Source organism: Choloepus didactylus, chromosome 4, assembly GCF_015220235.1.
Source record: "Choloepus didactylus isolate mChoDid1 chromosome 4, mChoDid1.pri, whole genome shotgun sequence".
NCBI classification, from domain to species: domain Eukaryota; kingdom Metazoa; phylum Chordata; class Mammalia; order Pilosa; family Megalonychidae; genus Choloepus; species Choloepus didactylus.
In genome coordinates, this window is record NC_051310.1 from 155,236,728 (window position 1) to 155,258,989 (window position 22,262).

The 22,262-nt window shown below is 40.5% G+C and overlaps 1 protein-coding gene and 1 pseudogene across 1 annotated transcript; one reads left to right on the forward strand and one right to left on the reverse strand.

Moving 5' to 3' along the window:
- Positions 1-993: 993 nt before the first annotated feature.
- LOC119532267 (olfactory receptor 10G3) lies at positions 994-1,935 on the reverse strand. Its single transcript, XM_037834512.1, has one exon. It carries the CDS (start codon positions 1,933-1,935, stop codon positions 994-996), a length of 942 nt encoding a protein of 313 aa, XP_037690440.1.
- A 9,637-nt stretch (positions 1,936-11,572) lies between these two features.
- LOC119532263 lies at positions 11,573-12,963 on the forward strand (annotated as a pseudogene).
- The last annotated feature ends 9,299 nt before the right edge of the window (positions 12,964-22,262 follow it).

The following is a 22,262-nucleotide window of genomic DNA, read 5'->3' on the forward strand; positions in this document are numbered from 1 at the left end:
CCATGGAATTAATCACATTCACAATGTTGCGCTACCCTCACCACTTTCCATTACTAAAACTTCCCCCTTTCTTCAAGCAGAAAACTTACAACATTATGCATTAATTCCCCCCTCTGGTAAGCTGTATTCTACTTTCTGTCTCTATGAATTTGCATGTTCTAGTTATTTCATATAAGTGAGATAATACAGTATTTGTCCTTTAGTTTCTGGTTTACTTCACTCAACATGATGTCTTCAAGGTTCATCCACACTGTAGTGTGTATCAGAACAATATCTCTTTTTACAGCTGAATAATATTTCATAGTATGTATGTGCCACCTATCTTCTTTTAATGGGAAATTTCATATTGAGCTTTCTTTTTTTGGTGTGGGGGTATTTAGTTGTTGAAACATTTGAAAAACTTTATTGTATTTTTCCTTGTGGATTGTTTAATTTTGTTTGGCTTATGAAAACACCAGTTTAAGAAAAAGTTTATTCCTTTAGCAGGCAAGATAGAGTAAGCCCTCTATTTCCTTTTCACACACCTTGGTGGTTTCAGGAAGTCCCCAAAGCCAGGCTTGTTAAGAGGCACATGGCAGGGCATCTATAGTTTCTCTTCTAGCACTAACTCCTAGGGTATATAGCCAATCAGAAGATAACTGAAGACCGTCACCATCAGGAAAACTATGGTACACCTTATGAGGGCTTGATCAATATCAGCCTACAGGCTAAAAAGCCTGCTGGGTGTTTTTGGTATGCCAGTCCTCTGAATGTCTAAGTGTGTCAGCTTTTGCTATCTTCTGGGTGATTTTAGTTTTACTCTCTACTCTTGGAGAAGCTGAGAATATTAATCTGGGAAGACACCAAGAAACTGCTAGAAAGTGATATTTTACCTTAAACTGTACTTGATCTTGCTGCACTGATATAAAAAAAGCAAGAAGAAAAAGCCTGACTGAAATCTAAACACTATAACAAATTCTAAATGTTAACGTTTCCCCAGTAGGTGACAAATTTTCAAACCTCACTCTTAGTCCCTGGGCCTCCTATCATTCTCTTTAGGGCCAACTTCACCTCTTGGTTCCTCAAGGTATAGATAATGGGGTTGAGGAAAGGAGTGATGGCTGTAGGGAACAAGGCAGCTGCCCCATCCAGAGGGCTGTTGGTTTCAGGCCTCAGATAGATGAAGGCACAAGGCACATAGTACACAGTGACCACAGTTACATGGGCTCCACAAGTAGAAAATGCCCGATGCCGCCCATCAGTTGTACGAATTCTCAGGATGGCTCTAATGATCTGTATGTAGGAGAGGAGGATCAGGCAGAAGCAACTGGCAACCACCACCCCAATGTCCACAAAAGTCACCAGTTTATTGACTGCTGTATCAGCACAGGCCAGCCTTAACACTGCGGGGATGTCACAGAAGAAGTAATCCACCTGGTTGGGTCCACAGTAGGGCAGGCGGAAGGTTAGGATGGCCTGGAGAGCCCCATGGATGGATCCTGCCACCCAAGCTCCAACCACAAACAAAGTACTCAGCTTAGCAGTCATCAGCACTGGGTAGTGCAGAGGCCAGCATATTGCCAGGTACCTGTCGTAGGCCATCAGGGTGTAGAGGAAGCACTGGGTGCTGCCCAGAAAGTGATAGAAATAGAGCTGAGTCACACAATCACCAAAAGGGATGGGTTTGACACTCAAAGTGAAGTTCATCGTGAGGCGAGGGACAATGATGGATGAAATGCCCATATCAATGATGGAGAGAATACCAAGGAAGATGTACATGGGGTGGGCATGGAGCTGCGGGTCTGCCCAGACAGTGATTAAAATAAGTAGGTTCCCCAGCTGAGTCAGGATGTAGATTAGCAAAAAGAACACAAAAAGAAATGGTCTTAGCCTGAGAGGATAGGGAATTCCTGTCAGGATGAACTCCGTCAACAGTGTGCTGTTGACTCTGTCCATCCTCCAGAGAGATCTTACCTAGAAAATGGACAATACAAGAATTGGCCTGGAGGTGAGAGGGAAGTGAGGAGGAACTAGAGATAGAGATTGTAAAAAGCAAGGACAGGGGCAGAGAAGTTTCTTTCTTAGATGAAAGGTTGACAAACAGGGGAAAACAAAGTTCCATGGCAGGGATTGCACCCCCTCCTTTTTTTTTAAATGAAGTTTTATTGGAAAGCAACTATGCTCATTTGCTTACATAATGTCTGTGGTTGCTTTGGTGCTATAATGCAGACTTGAATAGTTGTGTTTGGTCTGCAAAGCCTAAAATATTTGCTCTGCCCCTTAAGAGAAAACATTTGCCAACTTCTGTTCTGTAGGGTTTGCACAGAGTAATGGTTTCTTGGAAATATTACATGTGTGGAAAAGGGTATTTGTTTCACTAGATTCTCTGCCAGTTCAGAAACTTGCAGAGGCCACTGGCTCATTTTTATCTCCACCAGGACATAAACTTACATAAAGTGGGAAGTATGCCAAAGGGAACTGGGGAAATTCCTTTTCTTCACTTTGTAGTAGAGAGAATAAACTAGAATTTTGATTAAATGATAATTGTGTGTGCTAGTGCTCAACGCTGTACACATTTTTCTCTCCAAGTTCTTTACAATTTTCAGGAAGAGAACACCCATGAGGCTGTAAGCATATAAGTAAAGTGAAGACAAACCACCATGCAGCATAATCCTGGGGCTATGCTTTTCAGATGCTTTGTACGTAATAATTTAGCCTTGGGACATGATAGAGGAAGAAAGAAAGGAGAAAGAAAAGAGGGATATCTCTAATGAGAAGTCAGAGATGAAAGGAAAAGCCAGAATGGTTGGAGAAGATGAGAGGAACAGGATGAGAGGATACTCATCTGAGCAAATGGCTTTCAGTATGGAAAAATTAAATTCTTAGTCCAAACTGTGATTGGCATTTCTCCACTGGAATAAAAAGTTCAGATTAATTAGCTTTTAAAATTATCTCTAATCCCATTATTTTCTGATTTCTAAACTCATGGCTTGAGGTAGGATGTCAAGGAAATTAACCTGGCTTCATTGCTTTTGCTCTGGAATGATTCACATTCAGTCAGACTTAGAAGGGAGTGAGATTAACAGGGAATATCAGGTGCTCCCTGGTTAACGATTCTCTCTAACCTTCACTCCTGTCTCCTGTGCTGGGTAGCATTTTTGTCACTGGGCCAGGGGACTGCAAAGAGAAGGGAACTGGAAACTCTTGTGAGGAGTAAGATACCATGATGTGGTCTTGCAACTGGCTGAAAACCCCAAATGTGACTATTATGATGGCTTTGGTTCATCAGCTTGCCTTTTGGTTCTGAGCAAGTCTGGGCTTTGATTTCCCCCTTTAGGCTATGAGATTGGGGAATGAAATACTAGATGCAATCTGGCAAATAGTGAACAATCATGGATAGTTGTACTCTATTATCTTTGGTAATTAACTCTACTACCACTTCTGTTTCCATGCTCTGTCACAGCTTAGTCCTGCTTATTTAACCATTCTGTGTTTTGGAAGATCAAAAGAGAAGCAGTAAATCCTCCCACCTCATGCTATTTTATCTTCCTTCAAGTGAATAAATTAACAGTTGAGATTTTTTTAGTTTTAACATTTTAGTGGCAGGAAAGTAGTGATGGTTGAACTTCAAAAAGTTGACCACAGAGCTCTTCAGTTGTTAGCGGCTGTAGACACTGGCCTCCTGCTCCCACTTCATAACTTCAGAAAGTGCAGAGGGTTTAAGTTTCCACACAGTTTCCTTTATAAAAGCATGACTGCCCAGCAGCATTTCTGGCCCGAATGAGCTCAGGTGGCTCTGGTATGTGTGTCGTGGGATGCTGGGGTCATGAAGGACTGATTAGATTCTGTAGATTCAGAGGCCTGATTTGGTCAGGTCTCCTTGGGCGAATCAGGCTCTGGGAAATCAATTCACACTATTCAAATACCTGAGAGAATGATTTATAAATCAGACAAACAATTTATTAATTTACACTGGGAAATCTCTTTCCAGTAACTGAAAAAGAGTGTCTACTACTCAGGACACCCACTCACTAACATCACATTCCCTGGAAATCAAATTAGGAAACAGATGTGTCTCTCTGAGTTTTGAATCAAGGGGAATTTGATGGCGCACACTTAATTTAGACCTGATAAATTATACCTGATAAATTACAACAGACTTTTATCTAAGGGAATATTTGAATCTTTCCTTCAGATACAATGTATTCCTCCTTTGGACAGTAATAGGGACAGAATTTTACTCTTTCATTATTTTCTTCCTGAGCCTATTTTCCTTTTAGATTGCCTTTGCATTTTCCAATGACTCTCCTTTTTTTCAACACATTTTCCTAACTTTTTAGAGTTCTCTAATTACTTTTTCCTCATTTATTTTCCATGCTATTTTCTTCTTGTTTGCATTTGGGAATGTTCTCTGAATTACTATCTAGGAAGTGCTATACTTTTGGGAAATTTCCTATAAATAGGGAACTCAAGTCTACCCATAGTCTGCCAATTCTTGTTTTATTCAGCCAGAGAGAACAGTATTTCCTAATCTTGCCCTGAGATTTGAGAGCTATCTTAGTGGGAGAGATGTGGGGGTGGTATGCAGCCCTATTTGTAATACTGATCATCCTTATTGGTCATAATTTCATTCCAGTTGCCATTAATTTTTCTTCTGTTTCTCTAATTTTATTTTTATTAGTAGGACAATTTCGTTTTACATCTGATCTATCATTGCCTTCCTCCTGGTGTCACTGCCATTATCACAGATCGCTAAGCAAGAAGCTTGGTATTTACCACACGATCATCCCTCCACTTACTCTGATCCATTAATATGCCTGATATGGTCCTGAGACATACTAAATCCTTTCAAAAAGAAAACTGATTTGAGAGACGAGAGAGGGAGAGGGAGAAGAAAAAATCATGGCTTGGATGAAACTTCAATGGACTAGGATGAAATAAACTTACAGAGTAATGATGGTATTTTACATCTGTGTAGCATTTATCCCACAGCTGTATAGTGCTGGAGTAAGGCCTATACCTAGGTCTTATGGTTTCCAGATCAGTTCTTTCTACATGTTATTGAACATTTCTTCCTGCAAATAACCAAACCAAAATAGTTTAGTATTTCATGCTATTTCAGGTTGCTAAATCTTTAGAAGCTTTTCTAAATCATTGACTAGAGGGTGAGAATCAACATAAGCCCTCGGTGTCCTGAGACCATAATTTTACTGTGATCTGAACAATGATTTTAAGTGTTTGTTGGTTCATTCTATAAAAGATTCTAAACTGGCAAGTTCTAATATCAAACCAGAGTCCAATTTTGTTAGCATAAATCTGTAAAGTTGCCTGCCTTCTTTAATTGTCTGGCATTCTACCATATAGAGCATTTCTGGAAAAATTTGGACATTTCCTGGGGCTTAGTAGTATTGTCATTTGACAGAGACTTAGACTATGGAAGTGTCAGTGCAATGTGCCTTGAATTGTAATTTGATATTAAATATAAAAGGGCATCTATTACAAGCCTCTTTGAAAAGGACATGGAAATCATTGGCAGACCACAAACTGAAGATAAATCTATAATGTTTATCATGTTGTTAGTGACTGAATTGCTCAGGAGATTAGATATCTTTTCTAATGTGACATAGGGCACAAGCTTGCCCCTATTTCAGCAGATGAGTTTTGCTTCAAACTATATCTCTAACTCTGGTCACCCATCTCTCAAATGGCCACAAAGAAAACTTAGAAAACATAATATTATTTTTTGAAAATCAACTCATAGCACATTTTCTTTTCTTTACTTATAAAAAGCATCTCAAATATTTAGAAAACTAATATATTCTATTACCATTTTCTGAATTTTACAATAAGACATGCGGGACTGAAGATAATCTGAAGAGTAGTAACATTGGAATGAATGTATACATGTATACAATGAGATGAGAAAATTTTGAATTACTAAGTCTAAGAAATGAAAATATAAAAGTTCCCATGAAAATGTAAAACCCTTATTAGTGATGAGTTTGAACTGCTTGTTTAAAATACTAACATAGAAACCCAATTACAGCTTTACTTACATTTACCTTTTAAATTTTGGGCAAAGAACCTGTATGACAAGTGGGAAGGGACCTGACAGGGACCAAATAGCGACGAGTAAAGGTAGAACCACCACAGAACTTCAAGATGCTCTTTGGATCGACATTGAAGCCAGGTAATGGATGAACCTCTGAGGAAGGTTAACTTTAGAGAAAGATGTGGCCAACCAAAGGCTTGGGGAATTAGGTCATCCTAATCTAGGAAGGAAAATGGTAGCTGCATAGTTAGATTTAGCAGAGAAGTAGAAGAAAATTTCTGTGAGAGCAGAAAAAGAATTATAGAGTAATTAAATAAGGAAAGATATTGCAAGATGAAGTGACCAAGAGTGGAGAAACCCCTTGCACAGTATTTGGCTTCAACATTAATCTGTATCAAAAACTTACTCTGTGGCTGTCTATCTTTGGGAATGGCTTCCTCTTTTTAGCACGTCTCCACATCAGTGATCAAGTCCTGCAGGTGACATTTAACTCCAGAAAATGGGGTAGGAGAGTGGCAGGTGCCACTGGGAGGCAAAGGAATCACCCTCATGTGGGGGTCTCAGCATCCACCAAAAATCTGTTTGGAATCTGATAGAAGGGATAGTTTCTAGGGAAATTTTGGATTCTGTGGGGTCAGTAGTAGCTATTCTGAAGAGCTCATGGCAGAGAAACCAATTAATCAGTTCTGGCTGGATCAAAATGAGGGGCTAAATTATTGAAACTGAAATATTACTTGCCACGTATTTGTAGATGTCCCCTTCCAGCTTCCTTATGAACTGGTGGAAGGCTTGTGGCTCTCACTGAAAGTAATTGCTAAGGTTGGTGTCTCCTGTGTTTTATTACTTCTTTCATTTCCCCCAGAGTCAATTAGGGTGTTTGAGACCTTTAGCTTGGGGAATGTTGTAATTGCACTCCTGGGATAAGGTAAAACTAGTTTCCATATTCTAGTTTCTGAGAAACTTCCTTAATTTATGGCTTTCTCCAATATTGTAATAATCAGGTGGGACAAAGTCTGTGGGGCTTAACAGGGCTGGTTGATGATTTCAGATTTCCTTTCTCTTTCAAATACTGATTTGGAATAAAAGGACAAAAAAGTTAATGTGGTTGTTATTCATCAAAAGATGTTTTCTTAGTGGCACATTCACATTTCATGAAATTCACATTTTTTTAATTAGTAAGTGCTAAGATATATTTTCCTATACTAGGAGAATCATAGAATCTCAGGGTTAGGGGGAATATTGGAGGTCATCCAATCTATCTTCTGCAGTATTTTAGGTCATGCTCCCTGAGAGGTGATTTGGTAGTATTTCTTAGTCCTCTTTCCTTGAATACTTAGTTATTGATCTGACCTATTTTCTTCTAGCCTGGTGATCTCTGGAACTGTCTGAACCCTTTCTCCAAACTTTCTTCATATGTCAGAGATGGTCTAAGTCTTGAGAGAACACACTGAATGTGGTCTTGTTTTTTTCCTCCAAACTTTTTTGGACGTCTCTATGACTCTGAAGTCATGTTGGTGTTGAAGGTCTAGAGCTGAGGTCAGTAAACTTTCTCTGAAAAGGGCCAGATAATAAATATTTTCAGGTTTGAGAGCCATATAGTCTCCTTTGCAATGACTCAGCTTTGTTGTTGTAGCACGAAAACAGCCATAGATAATACACATGCAAATGGATGAAGCTGTAATCGAAATTTGAATTTCATATAATTTTCATGTGTCATGAAATCTTATTCTTCTTTGGATTTTTTCAAACTATTGAAATAACATAAAAACCATTCTTAGCCTGTAGATTGTATAGAAAGAGATGGTGGGCCAAATTTGGCCTGTGGGTGAAATTTTCAGCCTGTGGGTGAATAGAGATGATTCAGGGAAGCACTAGCCTTGTTTGTGACTAATCAGTGAGGAGAACTGGCAGAAACAGTGTGTGTGGTTCTTTGTGAAGAATCAGAGCTCCATACTAATACAATATACTTCAGAAATTGCAAACTAAGTTTGACATCTGATCTTCCATGAACTTGTGGACTCATAAATCTGATTGTCATCTGTTCCCTAGTTGTGGACTACTTTGAGAATAGCCAGGAATTAAGCAGGAAGTCAGGGTTGGTTTGGGAGCTCTTAAGAGGATTCCCAGATTCCCTATAGGATAAGTTGGATTGACTCATACTGGCTGACAACCAACCAAACTCATGCTGCAACATGTGGATGCACGACTGCTGCAAGTGGAGCAGGGTGATAATGTCACTATTTTCTCTTCATGATCCTGGTCTTCTCTTGTGATTCTACTATTCCAGGAAGCATGATTTCAGCATGAAATCCAAAATTATATTGTCATGTGCCCAGACTCATGTGCAAACCAAGCAGCAACTTAGGAAACCCAAGTTTTATCTTATTTTGTTTTGTTTTCTCTTGTCCTTTCCTGCACATCTTGGGAGATCATCTCCAAATGGACACATTAATAAAATTGGTTGTGATTATTGTTTTGATTTGTTTTTAGGTGGCAGGAAACAGAGATATATTAAGATTACCTTAACTAATAAAGTTCACTGTGTGTTTATGTTTGGAAAGTAAAAAGCATATGACTCCTGACAGCCAGGCTTCTTATACAAACACAGGATTTGCACCACATATGAGTCTCATGGAGACTGGGACTGGTCAGGAACTGGGCATAAGTTTAGGATGTAGGGCAGCTCTGGTGACTGGGATATTTTATTGTTCCATGATAAAGTGACATCATTTGGTCCAAATTGTGTGCTAGGCCCTTATGATGACTCAGTGGGTCTCCATCTCTGCCTCTTCCAGTCCGCCTGTGACTGATAAACCAATGTTCTATTTTTTGAAACAGCTTTATTCACTTACCATACAGTCCATCATAAGTGTACAATCAATGGTTCCTGGTATAATCACATGGTTATGCATTCATCACCACAATCTATATGAGAACATTCCCATTTCTTCTGAAAAGAAAGGAAAAAAAATCCCATACCCCTTCCTTATGTCCCCCATTACTGACGTTTAGCTTTGGTATAGTGCCTTTGATATAATTAATGAAAGAATATTACAGTGTTACAGTTACCTATAGAAATTAGTTTGCATTAATTGTGCTTTTCCCATATACCACCACATTATTCACACCTTGTAATAGTGATGGACATTTGTTCTAGTTCATGTAAAGACTTTCTTATATTTGTACAGTTAACTGCCATCATTGTCCACTCTAGGTTTTGCTAAGTTATATAGTCCCACTTTTCATCCTCTAGCTTTCCTTCTGGTGACATGCATGACCTAATCTTCCTCCTTCAGCCATATGCATACTGAGCTTTGATAATTACACTTATGATATTGTTTTACCATCACACAGTAAACCAATGTTCTTTTTGGTCTGGCTGGTAAACTCTAGCAGAATAGTTCATTCTGCCTCCCGTAAGGAATCATGGCCCTTTTCAACAGAGAGAACTTTTCTGCTTTCACAGTATTCTGGACTTGGCAGTCTCAACCTATGGCCCCTGTTTTCTCAAGTTTCTGACACATCCATTTTTTTTAAATCTTCAGATATTCATACTATTAATAATAGTCACAATAAGAATGATGATGTTTATTATCATTTGTTGAAAGCCTGTGGTGTTTTAGAAGTTTACAAATGCTAATTTATTCAATCCTATTTCAGAAATATGAATATTGAGGTAGATATGAATATCCTTATTTATCCTCATCTAGAGCCAACTAAAGCTTGGAGAGTTCAATTAACATTTAGCACAAGGTCACACACCTGAAAGGTGGCAGAATCAGACACTGATTCAAATCCAGTGTCTAACTTTAAAACTTGTGCTGTTTTCTACTGCACTACCTCATGATTTATCTTTAATGGATATGTTAGGACTACTCTGTCTAAAGGCAGGTGCATTTCATTCTGGGAAAACCTTTCTCTACCATCCATCAGCAACATGATGACCAAATATCTTTGAAAAGTTTAGAGGTTCCATCAGTCATTTCCATTTAACGTAGTTTAATTGGTTTCTTTTTTTCTTTTTTTTTTTTTCAGCAAAATAAAATTGCATTTATTTGATTCAAAAAGTCATCAGGAATCAGACTAGACTTTGCCACTGCAATTTTGTAGCTACATTTGCTTTTTATTCCTTCTATTGGAGGTTAAAAAAAACTCTTTGTTTTCATAATACCCTAAAATTATGGAAAATCTTAAAAGTACATTGACTATCAAGTTCTGGAAAATACACTGCATTAATTGGTTTCTTAAAGCTGAGATCTTGCTGGTTAGATGGAAGTCTTTTTAGTGTTGGCAAAGGAATGGAGAGAGGGAGGGAAAAGGAGGAAATTGAGGAAAGAGAGGAGATTTCAGTTGAAATAGGTTTGAGAAAGGAAATTGTTGAATTTTATGAGCTTAGGTTAGTATACGGCAACCAAAACGTGTATAAGGAGGTACGTTGTGAGTACAGGCAATGCACACATGCAGGTTCATGGTTTTTTAAGTTGTTCACATCTTGGACTAATGTCAGGTTTGAACTGCCCCCTTCTGAGTCCCTGTGAGCAGCTCTGTCCCACAAAAATCACTCTGTGTTACACAAGAGTAGTTGTTTTATTGATGAAATTATAACAATATACAAACCTCTAAGAGAATAATTAACATTTATGAATTAAACTTACATATGACCCCGAGATCTCATAGCATCTCATCTCTTCTGGCAGCAGTAATGAGGTACCCAGGCTTAGGAGTTTCTACCTAAAATTATTTTATTAATGTGACAATTGGCACTTCTAAAAAATATAGCTGATCCAACCTTAATAAATTATTGTGGACTCAGGAGCTATCTTGAATGTTTCTAGGAAAAGATGTAGATATATATTTTATCCTCACTGTTACAATCTTCTTTCTAAAAGAAGTATTTTTGCCCACTTGCCTCAGATCTACATAGCATTATATTTTTGAGTCTCACTGTTATTGAAAATTGGGCCAGCATGACCCTGCACATTAAATGGGAGCAAAAACTGTCAGCAAATTAAATAACACCTTTACCTTGTCCTACATATTCTACATGGAGCTATTGACACTTGTTCTTATATTGCCCTGTATCAGAGTCTGTCTCTAGCTTTTTTCAAATGTTCTCTTCTTTCTCCAGGTAAGACCAGGTTATGTGCCAGATGATACATGTCCCTGGTCTGGTCACAAAGACATCATGTGATTGACTGATTGGCCCACTGAATGACTGATCAGACGGTTTCTAGATTTTTGGTTATTTGGCATCATGATAATTGACCAAAAATTTTTCTGGATGTTTTAGGAAATTCAGATGCAGCTCAAAAGACTATTCTTGGGGGCCACCCCACATGAGCTGTTGGGTCTGGCTTGGTGAAGGCATCACTCCTGCTGCCAGGGAACACATGGAATATGAGAAAGCACAGCATGGCAATGGGTGGGAGTTGAGTTCTGTTGGAGAGGCTGGGTGGCTGCCAGTGACAGGCTGTGCTCTGTCCATGGTGCTTCCTGCATGTTCTGCTGCTCTGAGCTGGGTGACAGTGTCATGCTGCCACCATGAATGCAGTGTCTGTCATCAAAAAAGCCTGGCCCCACAAAATGTGGGAATATATCAAGACCTGGAGGTCCCAGTACTTCCTGCTGACAGTGATGGCTTCTGCATTGGGTATAAGAAGAGACCCGAGGTCCCCGACCAGACCTTATCCCCATTAAACAACTTCTCCATAGTAGCTTGCTAACTGATGAAGAGCAAGAGGCCACAGCCGAACACATTTGTCATATGCTGCCTGCAGTGGACCACGGTCATTGAGAGAACCTTCCATGTGAATGTTCCAGAGGAGAGGGAGGAGTAGATGTGGGCCTTCCAAATAGTCCCCAACAGCCTCAAGCATCAAGGCCTGGGAAAGGACCCCATGGACTACAAGTGTGGCTCCCCCAGCAACTGTTCCACTGCTGGAAGTGGCGGTCAGCAAGACTTGAGCCAAGGCGACCACGAATGCCTTTGACTATCTCAAACACCTTGGCAAGGGCACCATTGGCAAAGTCATCTTGGTGTGGAAGAAGGCTACTGGCTGCTCCTATGCCATGAAGAACTTATGGTGTAGTAGTAGTTATCATTGCCAAGGATGAAATTGCCCACATGGTCATTGAGATCTGGGTCCTCCAGAACTCCAGGCACCCATCCCCCACTGTGCTGAAGAAGACTTCCAGACCCATGACCGCCTGAGCTTTGTGATGGCATTTGTCAACAGTGGTGAACTGTTCCTCTGCCTGTCCTAGGAACATCTCTTCAAGGAAGGGTGGGCCTGGTATTATGGTGCAGAGAGTTTTAGTTCTTGATTACTTGTGCTTCCTGGATATGGCATACCATGACATCAAGCTGGAAAACTATGCTGAACAAAGATGACCACATCAAAATCACAGACTTTGGCCTGTGCAAAGGGGGCATCAGTGGCAGGGTCACCACGAAAACCTTTTGTGGGACCCTGGAGTAGCTGTGCCCAAAGTGCTAAAGGACAATGACTAGGGGTGCGTTGTGGACTGGTGGGGGCTGGGTGTGGTCATGTATAAAATGATGTGCAGCCAGCTGCCTTTCTATAAGCAGCACCAGGAGCACTTCTTTGAGCTCATTGTCATGGAGGAGATCCTATTCCCATGCATGCTCAGCCCTGAGGCCAAGTTTCTACTTGCTGGACTGCTTAAGAAGGATGCCAAGCAGAGACTCAGCAGGGAGCCCAGTGATGCCAAGGAGGTGAAGAAGTACCTCAGCATCAACTGTCAGGTATAGAAGAAGCTTCTGATATTCAGACCTCAGGTCACATCTGAGATTGATACCAGGTACTTTGACAACGAGTTCACCATCCAGTCCATCACAATCATAGCCACCTCCACCCCTGACAACTATGACAGCCTGGGATCCCTAGACCCACTTCCCCCAGTTCTCCTAGTCGGCCAGTATGGCTAGTTAGCAGCTCCTGCTATGGATGGCTGCTTCAGGGTGCATGCATGGTTGTCATCTCCAGATGGTTTTTTATTAACTTTTTATTTTGCCTTTTCTGTTTGTGTCCCTGTCCCTCCCTTCCTCTCCCCACTTCCAATTCTTCAGGCATGTGCCGGTTTGAATATATTATGTCCCCCAGAAAAAGCTGTATTCTTTGATTCAATCTTGTGGGGCAGACATATTAGTGGGGATTAAGTTGGAATGTTTGGATTAGGTTGTTTGCACGGAAATGTGCCCCACCCAACTGTGGGTGATAACTCTGATGAGATAATTTCCATGGAGGCATGGCTCCACCCATTCAGGATGGGCCTTGATAAGTGGAGCCATATAAATGAGCTGACAAACAGAAGGAACACAGTGCAGCTATGAGTGACGTTTTGAAGAGGAGGTACAGCCAAGAGGGACACTGAAGAAAGCACAGGAGCTGCAGATCAGAGTTTGAAGACGGCTGTTGAAAGCAGAGTCTTGCTCTGGAGAAGCTGAGAGAGGACAAATATCCCCAGTGCCACTAAGAGTGACATTTTTGAGGAACTGAAGCCTAGAGAGGAACGTCCTGGGAGAAAGCCATTTTTTGAAACCAGAACCTGAAGCAGACACTAGCCATGTGCCTTCCCAGCTAACAGAGGTTTTCCAGACGCCATTGGCCATCCTCCTGTGAAGGTACCTGATTGTTCATGCATTGCCTTGGACACTTTATGGCCTTAAGACTGTAACTGTGTAACCAAAATAAACCCCTTTTATAAAAGCCAATCTATCTCTGGTGTTTTGCTTTCCGGAAGCATTAGCAGACTAAAACAAGGCGTCTTCTCAATTCAGCAATCCCCTCAGCCCTTGCCTCCAGCCCTTCCCCTTTGTGTCCAGACTCGTTCCTGGGAGACTCTCCACTTCCTGTCCCAGGATTGAGCCTTAGGCATTGGGAAGATTCAGGTTTTTAATCAATACAAGTCCCAATGAGGGGGTGAAGCGTGGAGCCTCTGGGCCTGCCTGGATTTCTGTTTGGGTGATGCTCTTGTTCCTGGATGGAGGCTGCTTCTCATGGGACATGGTGATCCAAATGGACAGAGACCTGATACTGCCTTCTGTGTCCTAGTGCTTAGCCTTGGAGTGGCTTGGCATGGGACACTCCTGCCCCCTTCCTCCCTATGGGGGCAGAAAAGCAATAATGTCCAGGGACAGGCATAGGGCCTTTGGAAAATATGGGATCAGGGGTTTTAAGTTCCCTTCATGTGCTTGGAGTCAAATCCTCAGACCTTTCCTGTGGGGAACCAAGAGGGATCCTGGGGATGGTTACTGCCTTCTGAACTTGCCTTCCCCTTTTCCTCTCCATCCCTGAACCTGCTCTTCTGGCCCCGGGGATGAGGCAGGAGGAACATTTGGGGGCTAGTTCCCCACCCTTCCGAGCCCCATGCCTTACCAGGTCTTCCTTCCATCTGGCTTTCCTTCTGTTGGACCCCAGTCCTGGGCCTGGCCCCACTGGAGGTCCTTGGTGCAGAGATGACCTTCTTTTCTCTTCTGGGGGCAAAGGGGTTCTATATTGGCTGTTACACATTGCACCAAGATAATACTGGGCCTCATGGATTTGGGTCAAGGGTGGAAGGGGTCAGAGTCTCTGCTATGTATTGGGGTGAGTAGCCTTTCAGAAGGGAGGCTCCCTGGTGCCTCACCCCCTCTCAACTCTCCAGGGCCCCATGTTCTCCAGTCTTAGGGTGAACATGAGTGTAAGTGCCTGTCAGTGCTGTGGGCACACACATGTGTGCCTGGGATTGTCTCAGTGGATATCCCTTTGTGTCTGGGATGTGGGTGCACATATGTGTGTATATGTGTGTGTGAGGGCAAGTCTGTTCAAACCTTGTGTGCATCCCTGGCCCAAGCATTTCATCCCATGTAGGGAGGAGATGGATGCTGACCTAGTAAGAGTAGCCACATCTGGGATCAACTAGCTGCCCTGCCCACAGCTTTGCTTCTCCTCCTTCCCCTCCCACCCAACATTTTCAGGTGTTTGGCATTTAATTTTTATGGTTCTGATTCCCTCATCCCATCTCATGTACTAGGCAGTTTACAGAAGGGCATCATATGGTAGATGGGGATTGGTTTGTTTAGGTGGTGGGGTCTGTTTTGTTTTTGTGTGTATGTTGTTTATCTAACAAGTCTCTCTCATCCCCATTGACCTTTCCAAGCAATAAATGCATTCACTTAAACAAACAAACAAACAACTATTCTGATTAATGTTTTAATAAAAAACTGTTGTTGGTTGAGTGAAATACAGGATGAGGCTAGGCTGTGGCAACAAAGAGATCCAACAATAATTTAATGAATTAAAAGAGTTAGAGGTTTCTTTCTTTCTCACTTAAAAGTCTGAGATGAATGTTCCAACTTGGTGCCTTGTTGTTTTTTTTTTTTTTTGTATAGTCACAGTTCCAACTCAGAGCTGGAAAAGAACATGGAAGAGCACATGTGCAAGTTTTGAGGGCTAGGCCTAGAAGTATCACACGTAAATTTCTCTCCTATTCCATTATGAAGATGTGCCAGTTGAAACTGTTATGTACCCCAGGAAAGACTAAGTTCTTTTAATCCACTCTTGTGGGTGCAGATATATTGTGGGTGGAATCTTTTGATTAGGTTGTTTCCATGGAGATGTGGCCCTGCCAATTCAAGAAGGGTCTTAGTTTACTGGTGTACTCAATGAGAGGATAAAAGGCAGAGACAGATTACCATTTACCTGAACATGGTCTCTAAGGCTATTTGCCTGAGTTATTTTGGCACGAGAATGTCAGGGTCTTCCCTAAAATTTGACAGTCTTCGCAAAGTCATCTGGTTAATCCCAAACGGTAGATAATATCAGCAATCTTTGGCTGTTGTGAAAACCTAAAAATCTAATTAAGCTGAATTGGTGGTGGGGTTGGGGTGATTTCAGAGAAGAGAAATTTTAATCAGCAGAATCAATCTATTCCTTTGTAACTTAATCAGAGGAAAACCTACAGAGACCCTAAGACACAAATATTTTGTGAAAGGCATTCAAGAAAGCCTAGATTCAGAGATTTCAAATGTTATCTTTTCCTTCATAGGGCAGTAGTTCTCAAAGTAAAGTCTGAGGCTCACAGATGAATCAGACTCCCAAGCCACCCTAACATCTAAGAACAAATATCAGAACTAATGCCATACAATTCCAAAGACTTTTATTCTGTCTTACCAACTGTTATTGACTAGTAAAGGTTACCTTAATGTGGTATTTTAAAACTGAATGTAAAGCATTCTTGAGCAGTACTTGGATGCCCCCAATAATTTGGAAGGACATTTTGTTATTGGTGTTGTTTTGACTTGTTTTTTTCAACTGTGCTACATGTTTTTGTGTATTTGTAGCATCTCCCTTGGATTGCTCTTCTGTTCATTGTTTTGGTACTTGGGTAATTGCTAAACTGTTAGCATTTCCACTGTCATTTTGTTTCTTAACACTCTTGGTTATTAGAGTGCTTTCTCCATAGGAAAGTAGGAGTGTGGAGGGATTTGGGCTTCCAGTAATGGTCTATTAGGTTATGCTGACCAGCCCTCCCCCAGAGGAAAAGTAGAAAAGCTGGAAAAAATATAACAATTTCTGCTTAAAATAATCAGAAAGCTAACAAGTTAGTGAAGATTTACTGAGCCAGGATCTGGGAAAGAAGAGAAACCAAAAAACTTGAGCCCTACATTTGGGACTACTTTTTCAGGTGGAGCATCTCTTGAATGGTAGCTAAGAAGGTGAGAAGTGTTCCTAATAGCTATGAGTAGTTAAGGGTACAGAATCTGGAGTACAGAACCTGTCAAGGGAAAGGACACTTAGTGAATAACTCTCAATTTGCAACTCTCAAAAGACTGCACCCTAAAAGTAAAGGCAAGGGGGTGGGGCAAGATGGCAGAGTGGTGAGGTGTAGGTTTAGTTACTCCTCCAGGGAAGTAGGTAGAAAGCCAGGAACTGTGTGGATGGGACACCAGAGAGCAATTTGGCTTTGGGGATCCTTCATACAACACTCATGAATGCATGGAACAGCTGAGATCAGCAAAATCTGTAAGTTCTTGTGGCCAGGGGACCCATGCCCCTCCCTGCCAGACTCAGTCCCATGGGAGGTGGGGCCATCAGTGCTAGGAATGAGGAGGGAGAACTGTAGTTGTGGCTCTTATTGAAAACTCAAGATGGCTGATCCAAACTCCAAACATAGATAGACTGAGACCAGACACCAGAGAATCCGGGAGCAGTCAGATCAGCAGAGAGGAGATAGGGCTAGCAAAAACAGCATTAAAAAAAACAACAACAACAAAACCAAAAATAAAAACACAGACTTTTTGGAGTTCTGGTGAACATAGAAGGGAGAAGGGCAGGGCTCAAACAGAGTCAGGCTTATATGCAAATCCAGAGGGTGAGTTTCCTTGTCTCAAGAGCTGGTTTCTCTGCTTTCTTGATTGTTCCTTAATGGCCCTAATCACCTTGTCTCTTAGCATTTCAATAGCCCATTAGATCTGCAAGGACAGCCCCCCCCCCTTTTTTTATATTTTTCTCTTTTTCTAAACAATTAAAAAGCTCATTACAGAAAGCCTCAAAACTTGCAATTTATGCCCAGAAAAGAACAGAGCTAAGAGTGCTCTGAGACACAAAGCAATAAGTCCAGTGGCTGAGAAAATTTGCTAAACACCACATCTTCCCAACAAAAGGGGGGGGTCCCCTTACAGCCATCTTCCTGGTGGGCTGGGAACACTCCTGCCCAGTGTGAGCACTACAGCCCAGAGCTGCCCCCAAAAACCCAGTGTGATGGGAAGTGTTTCCAACAACACATGCACACATCACAATATTGGATGTGGAAAATAGCCTTTCCTGCACCCTCAGCTTATTGTCCTGGAGCCAGGAAGGCAGAGTTGTGTGAAAAGGGGGAAATTAACACTCCACATTCAGCCATCCTTTCAGCAGACTGGGAATGCCCCTACACAGCCCTGCAGCCCAGAACCTCCCTTGGGGGACAGTGCTAACCTGTAATCTAGCACAGTCATCCTTCAGCAGAGGACCTAGGAGTGCACAGTTTGGAAGAGGGACCCACTTGCAAGTCCCAGGGACCATACGCCAATACCAAAGACTTGTGGGTCAGCATCAGAGACAAACTGTGGCAAGACTGAACTGAAGGATTAGACTATTGCAACAGCTTTAAATCTCCAGGAACACCTGGGAGATTTGATTATTAAAGCTGCCCCCCCCCTCCCTAGCCACTCAGACACAGTCCAATTGGGGTGCACCAATTGGACCCCACAAGACTCACACCCCCACTCACCACAAAGAAAAAGTGGGGGACAACTGGCTTGAGGGGAATAGGTGACTCGCAGATGCCACCTGCTGGTTAGTTAAAGTGTACTCCATGAAGCTAGATCTGACAAATTAGAGATAAGGGTATGAATCAGTCTACATATCCTAAAAGAACCCTATCAAATTAAGCAAATGCCAAGAGGCCAAAAACAACAGAAAAATTTAAAGCATAAGAAAAAACCATACAATATGAATTACCCAAGCTGAAACACCCAAATCAAAAGATCAGATGAGACACAGTACTTGGAGCAATTAATCAAAGAACTAAAGATGAACAATGAGACCATGGCACAGAATATAAAGGACATGAAGAAGAGCATGGCACAGGATATAAAGGACATGAGGAAGACCCTAGAAGGGCATAAAGAATAAATTGCAAGAGTAAATAAAAAAAAAGATGATCTTACAGAAATAAAAGAAAATGTTGACCAAATTAAAAAGATTCTGGATACTCATAGTACAAGACTAGAGGAAGCTGAACAGTGAATCAGTGACCTGGAGGATGACAGAATGGAAAATGAAAGAACAAAAGAAAGAATGGGGAAAAAATTGAAAAAATTGAAATGGACCTCAGGGATATGATAGATAATATAAAACGTCCAACTATAAGCCTCATTGGTGTCCCAGAAGGGGAAGAGAAAGGTAAAGGTCTAGGAAGAGTATTCAAGGAAATTGTTGGGGAAAACTTCCCAAATCTTCTGAACACCATAAATACACAAATCATGAACGCCCAGAGAACTCCAAATAGAATAAGCCCAAATAAACCCACTCCGAGACGTATTCTGATCAGACTGTAAAATAATGAAGAGAAGGAACAAGTTCTGTAAGCAGCAAGAGAAAAGCAATTCACTACATACAAAGGAAACAACATAAGACTAAGTAGTGACTACTCAGTGGCCACCATGGAGGCAAGAAGGCAGTGGCATGACATATTTAAAATTCTGAGAGAGAAAAATTGCCAACCAAGAATTCTTTATCCAGCAAAGCTCTCCTTCAAATTTGAGGGAGAGCTTAAATTTTTCACAGACAAACAAATGCTGAGAGAATTTGCTAACAAGAGACCTGCCCTACTTCAGTTACTAAAGGGAGCCCTACAGACAGAGAAACAAAGAAAGGAGAGAGAGATATGGAGAAAGGTTCAGTAATAAAGAGATTCAGTATGGGTACGTTAAAGGACACTAACAGAGAGGGAAAAATATATCTGACAAACATAAAACAAAGGATAAGATGGCTGATTCAAGAAATGCCTTCACAATAATAACATTGAATGTAAATGGAATACACTCCCCAATCAAAAGATATAGATAGGCAGAATGGATAAAAAACTATGAAGCATCAACATGTTGCATACAAGAGACTCATCTTAGACACAGGGAAGCAAAGAAATTGAAAGTGAAAGGATGGAAAAAGCACTTCATGCAAGCTACAGCCAAAAGAAAGCAGGTGTAGCAATATTAATCTCAGATAAAATAGACTTTAAATGCAAGGATGTTATGAGAGACGAAGAAGGCCACTGCATACTGATAGGGGCAACTCAACAAGAAGAAATAACAATCATAAATGTTTATGCACCCAGTCAAGTTGCCACAAAATACATGAGACAAACACTGGCAAAACAAAAGAAAGCAATGGATATTTCCACAATAATTGTGGGAGACTTCAACACATCACTCTCTCCTATAGATAGATCAACCAGACAGAAGACCAATAAGGAAACTGAAAAACTAAACAATCTGATAAATGAATTGGATTTAACAGACATATGTAGAACATTAGATCCCAAATCACCAGGATACACGTTATTGTCTAGTGCTCATGGATATTTCTGTAGAATAGATCATATGCTGGAACATAAAACAAGCCTCAATAAATCTAAAAAAATTGAAATTATTCAAAGCACATTCTCTGACCACAATGGAATACAATTAGAAGTCAATAACCCTCAGAGACTTAGAAAATTCATAAATACCTGGAGGTTAAACAACACACGCCTAAACAATCAGTAGGTTAAAGAAGAAATAGCAAGAGAAATTTCCAAATATATAGAGATGAATGAAAATGAGAACACAACATACCAAAGCCTATGGGATGCAGCAAAAGCAGTACTGAGGGGGAAAATTATAGCACTAAATGCATACATTAAAAAGGAAGACAGAGCTAAAATCAAACAGCTAATGGATCAACTGAAGAAGCTAGAAAATGAACAGTAAACCAATCCTAAACCAAGTAGAAGAAAAGAAATAACAAGAATTAAAGCAGAAATAAATGACATAAAGAACAACAACAACAACAAAAATAGAATAAATAACACCAGAAGTTGGTTCTTTGAGAAGATCAACAAGACTGACAGGCCCCTAGCTAGACTGACAAAATCAAAAAGAGAGAAGACCCATATAAACAAAATAATGAATGAGAAAGGTGACATTACTGTAGATCCCAAAGAAATTTTAAAAAATTATAAGAAGATACTATGAACAACCGTATGCCAAGAAACTGGATAATGTAGAGGTCAACCTAGACTGACCAGAGAAGAAACAGAAGACCTCAACCAACCAATCACAAGCAAAGAGATCCAATCAGTCATCAAAAAGCTCCCCACAAATAAATGCCCAGCACCAGATGGCTTCACAGGGGAATTCTACCAAACTTTCCAAAAAGAACTAACACCAATCTTACTTAAATCTTTCAAAACATCAAAGAAAATGGAACACTACCTAACTCATTTTATGAAGCTAACATCAATCTAATACCAAAACCAGGCAAAGATGCTACAAAAAGGGAAAACTCCAGGCCAATCTCCCTAATGAATATAGATGCAAAAATTCTCAAAAAAAAATTTGCAAATCGAATTGAAAGACACATTAAAAAAGTCATACACCATGACCAATTGGGGTTCATTCCAGGCATGCAAGGATGGTTCAACATAAGAAAATCAATCAATGTATTACAGCACATTAAAAATTCAAAAGGGAAAAATCAAATGATCATCTCAATAGATGCTGAAAAAGCATTTGACAAAATCCAACATCCGTTTTTGATAAAAACACTTCAAAAGGTAGGAATTGAAGGAAACTTCCTCAATATGATAAAGAGCATATATGAAAAACCCACAGCCAGTATAGAACTCAATGGTGAGAGACTGAAAGCCTTCCCTCTAAGATCAGGAACAAGACAAGGATGCCCGCTGTCACCACTGTTATTCAACATTGTGCTAGAAGTGCTAGCAAGGGCAATCCCACAAAACAAAGAAATAAAAGGCATCCAAATTGGAAAAGAAGAAGTAAAACTGTCATTATTTGCAGATGGTATGATCTTATATCTGGAAAACCCTGAGAAATTGACTATACAGCTACTAGAGCTAATAAACAAATTTAGCAAAGTAGCGGGATACAAGATTAATGCACATAAGTTGGTAGTGTTTCTATATGGTAGAAATGAACAAAGTGAAGAGACACTCAAGAAAAAGATACCATTTTCAATGGAAACTAAAAAAATCAAGTACCTAGGAATAAACTTAACCACAGATGTAAAAGACTTATATAAAGAAACTACATAAGTCTACTAAAAGAAATAGAAACAACCTTAAAAAGATGGAAAAATATTCCATGTTCATGGATAGGAAAGCTAAATGTCATTAAGATGTTGGTTCTACCCAAACTGATCTACAGATTCAATGCAATCCCAATCAACATTCCAACAACCTACTTTGCAGACTTGGAAAAGCTTGTTATCAAATTTATTTGGAAAGGGAAGATTGCTCGAATTGCTAAAAACACTCTAAAAAAGAAAAATGAAGTGGGAGGACTTATACTCCTTGACTTTGAAGCTTATTATAAAGCCACAGTTGTCAAAACAGCATGGTACTGGCACAAAGATAGACATATTGATCAATGGAATCAAATTGAGAATTCAGAGATAGACTC

Bases quoted from the DNA above. Each gene is read 5' to 3' on its own strand.
- LOC119532267 (XM_037834512.1), bottom strand. From the start codon at position 1,935: ATGGACAGAGTCAACAGCACACTGTTGACGGAGTTCATCCTGACAGGA.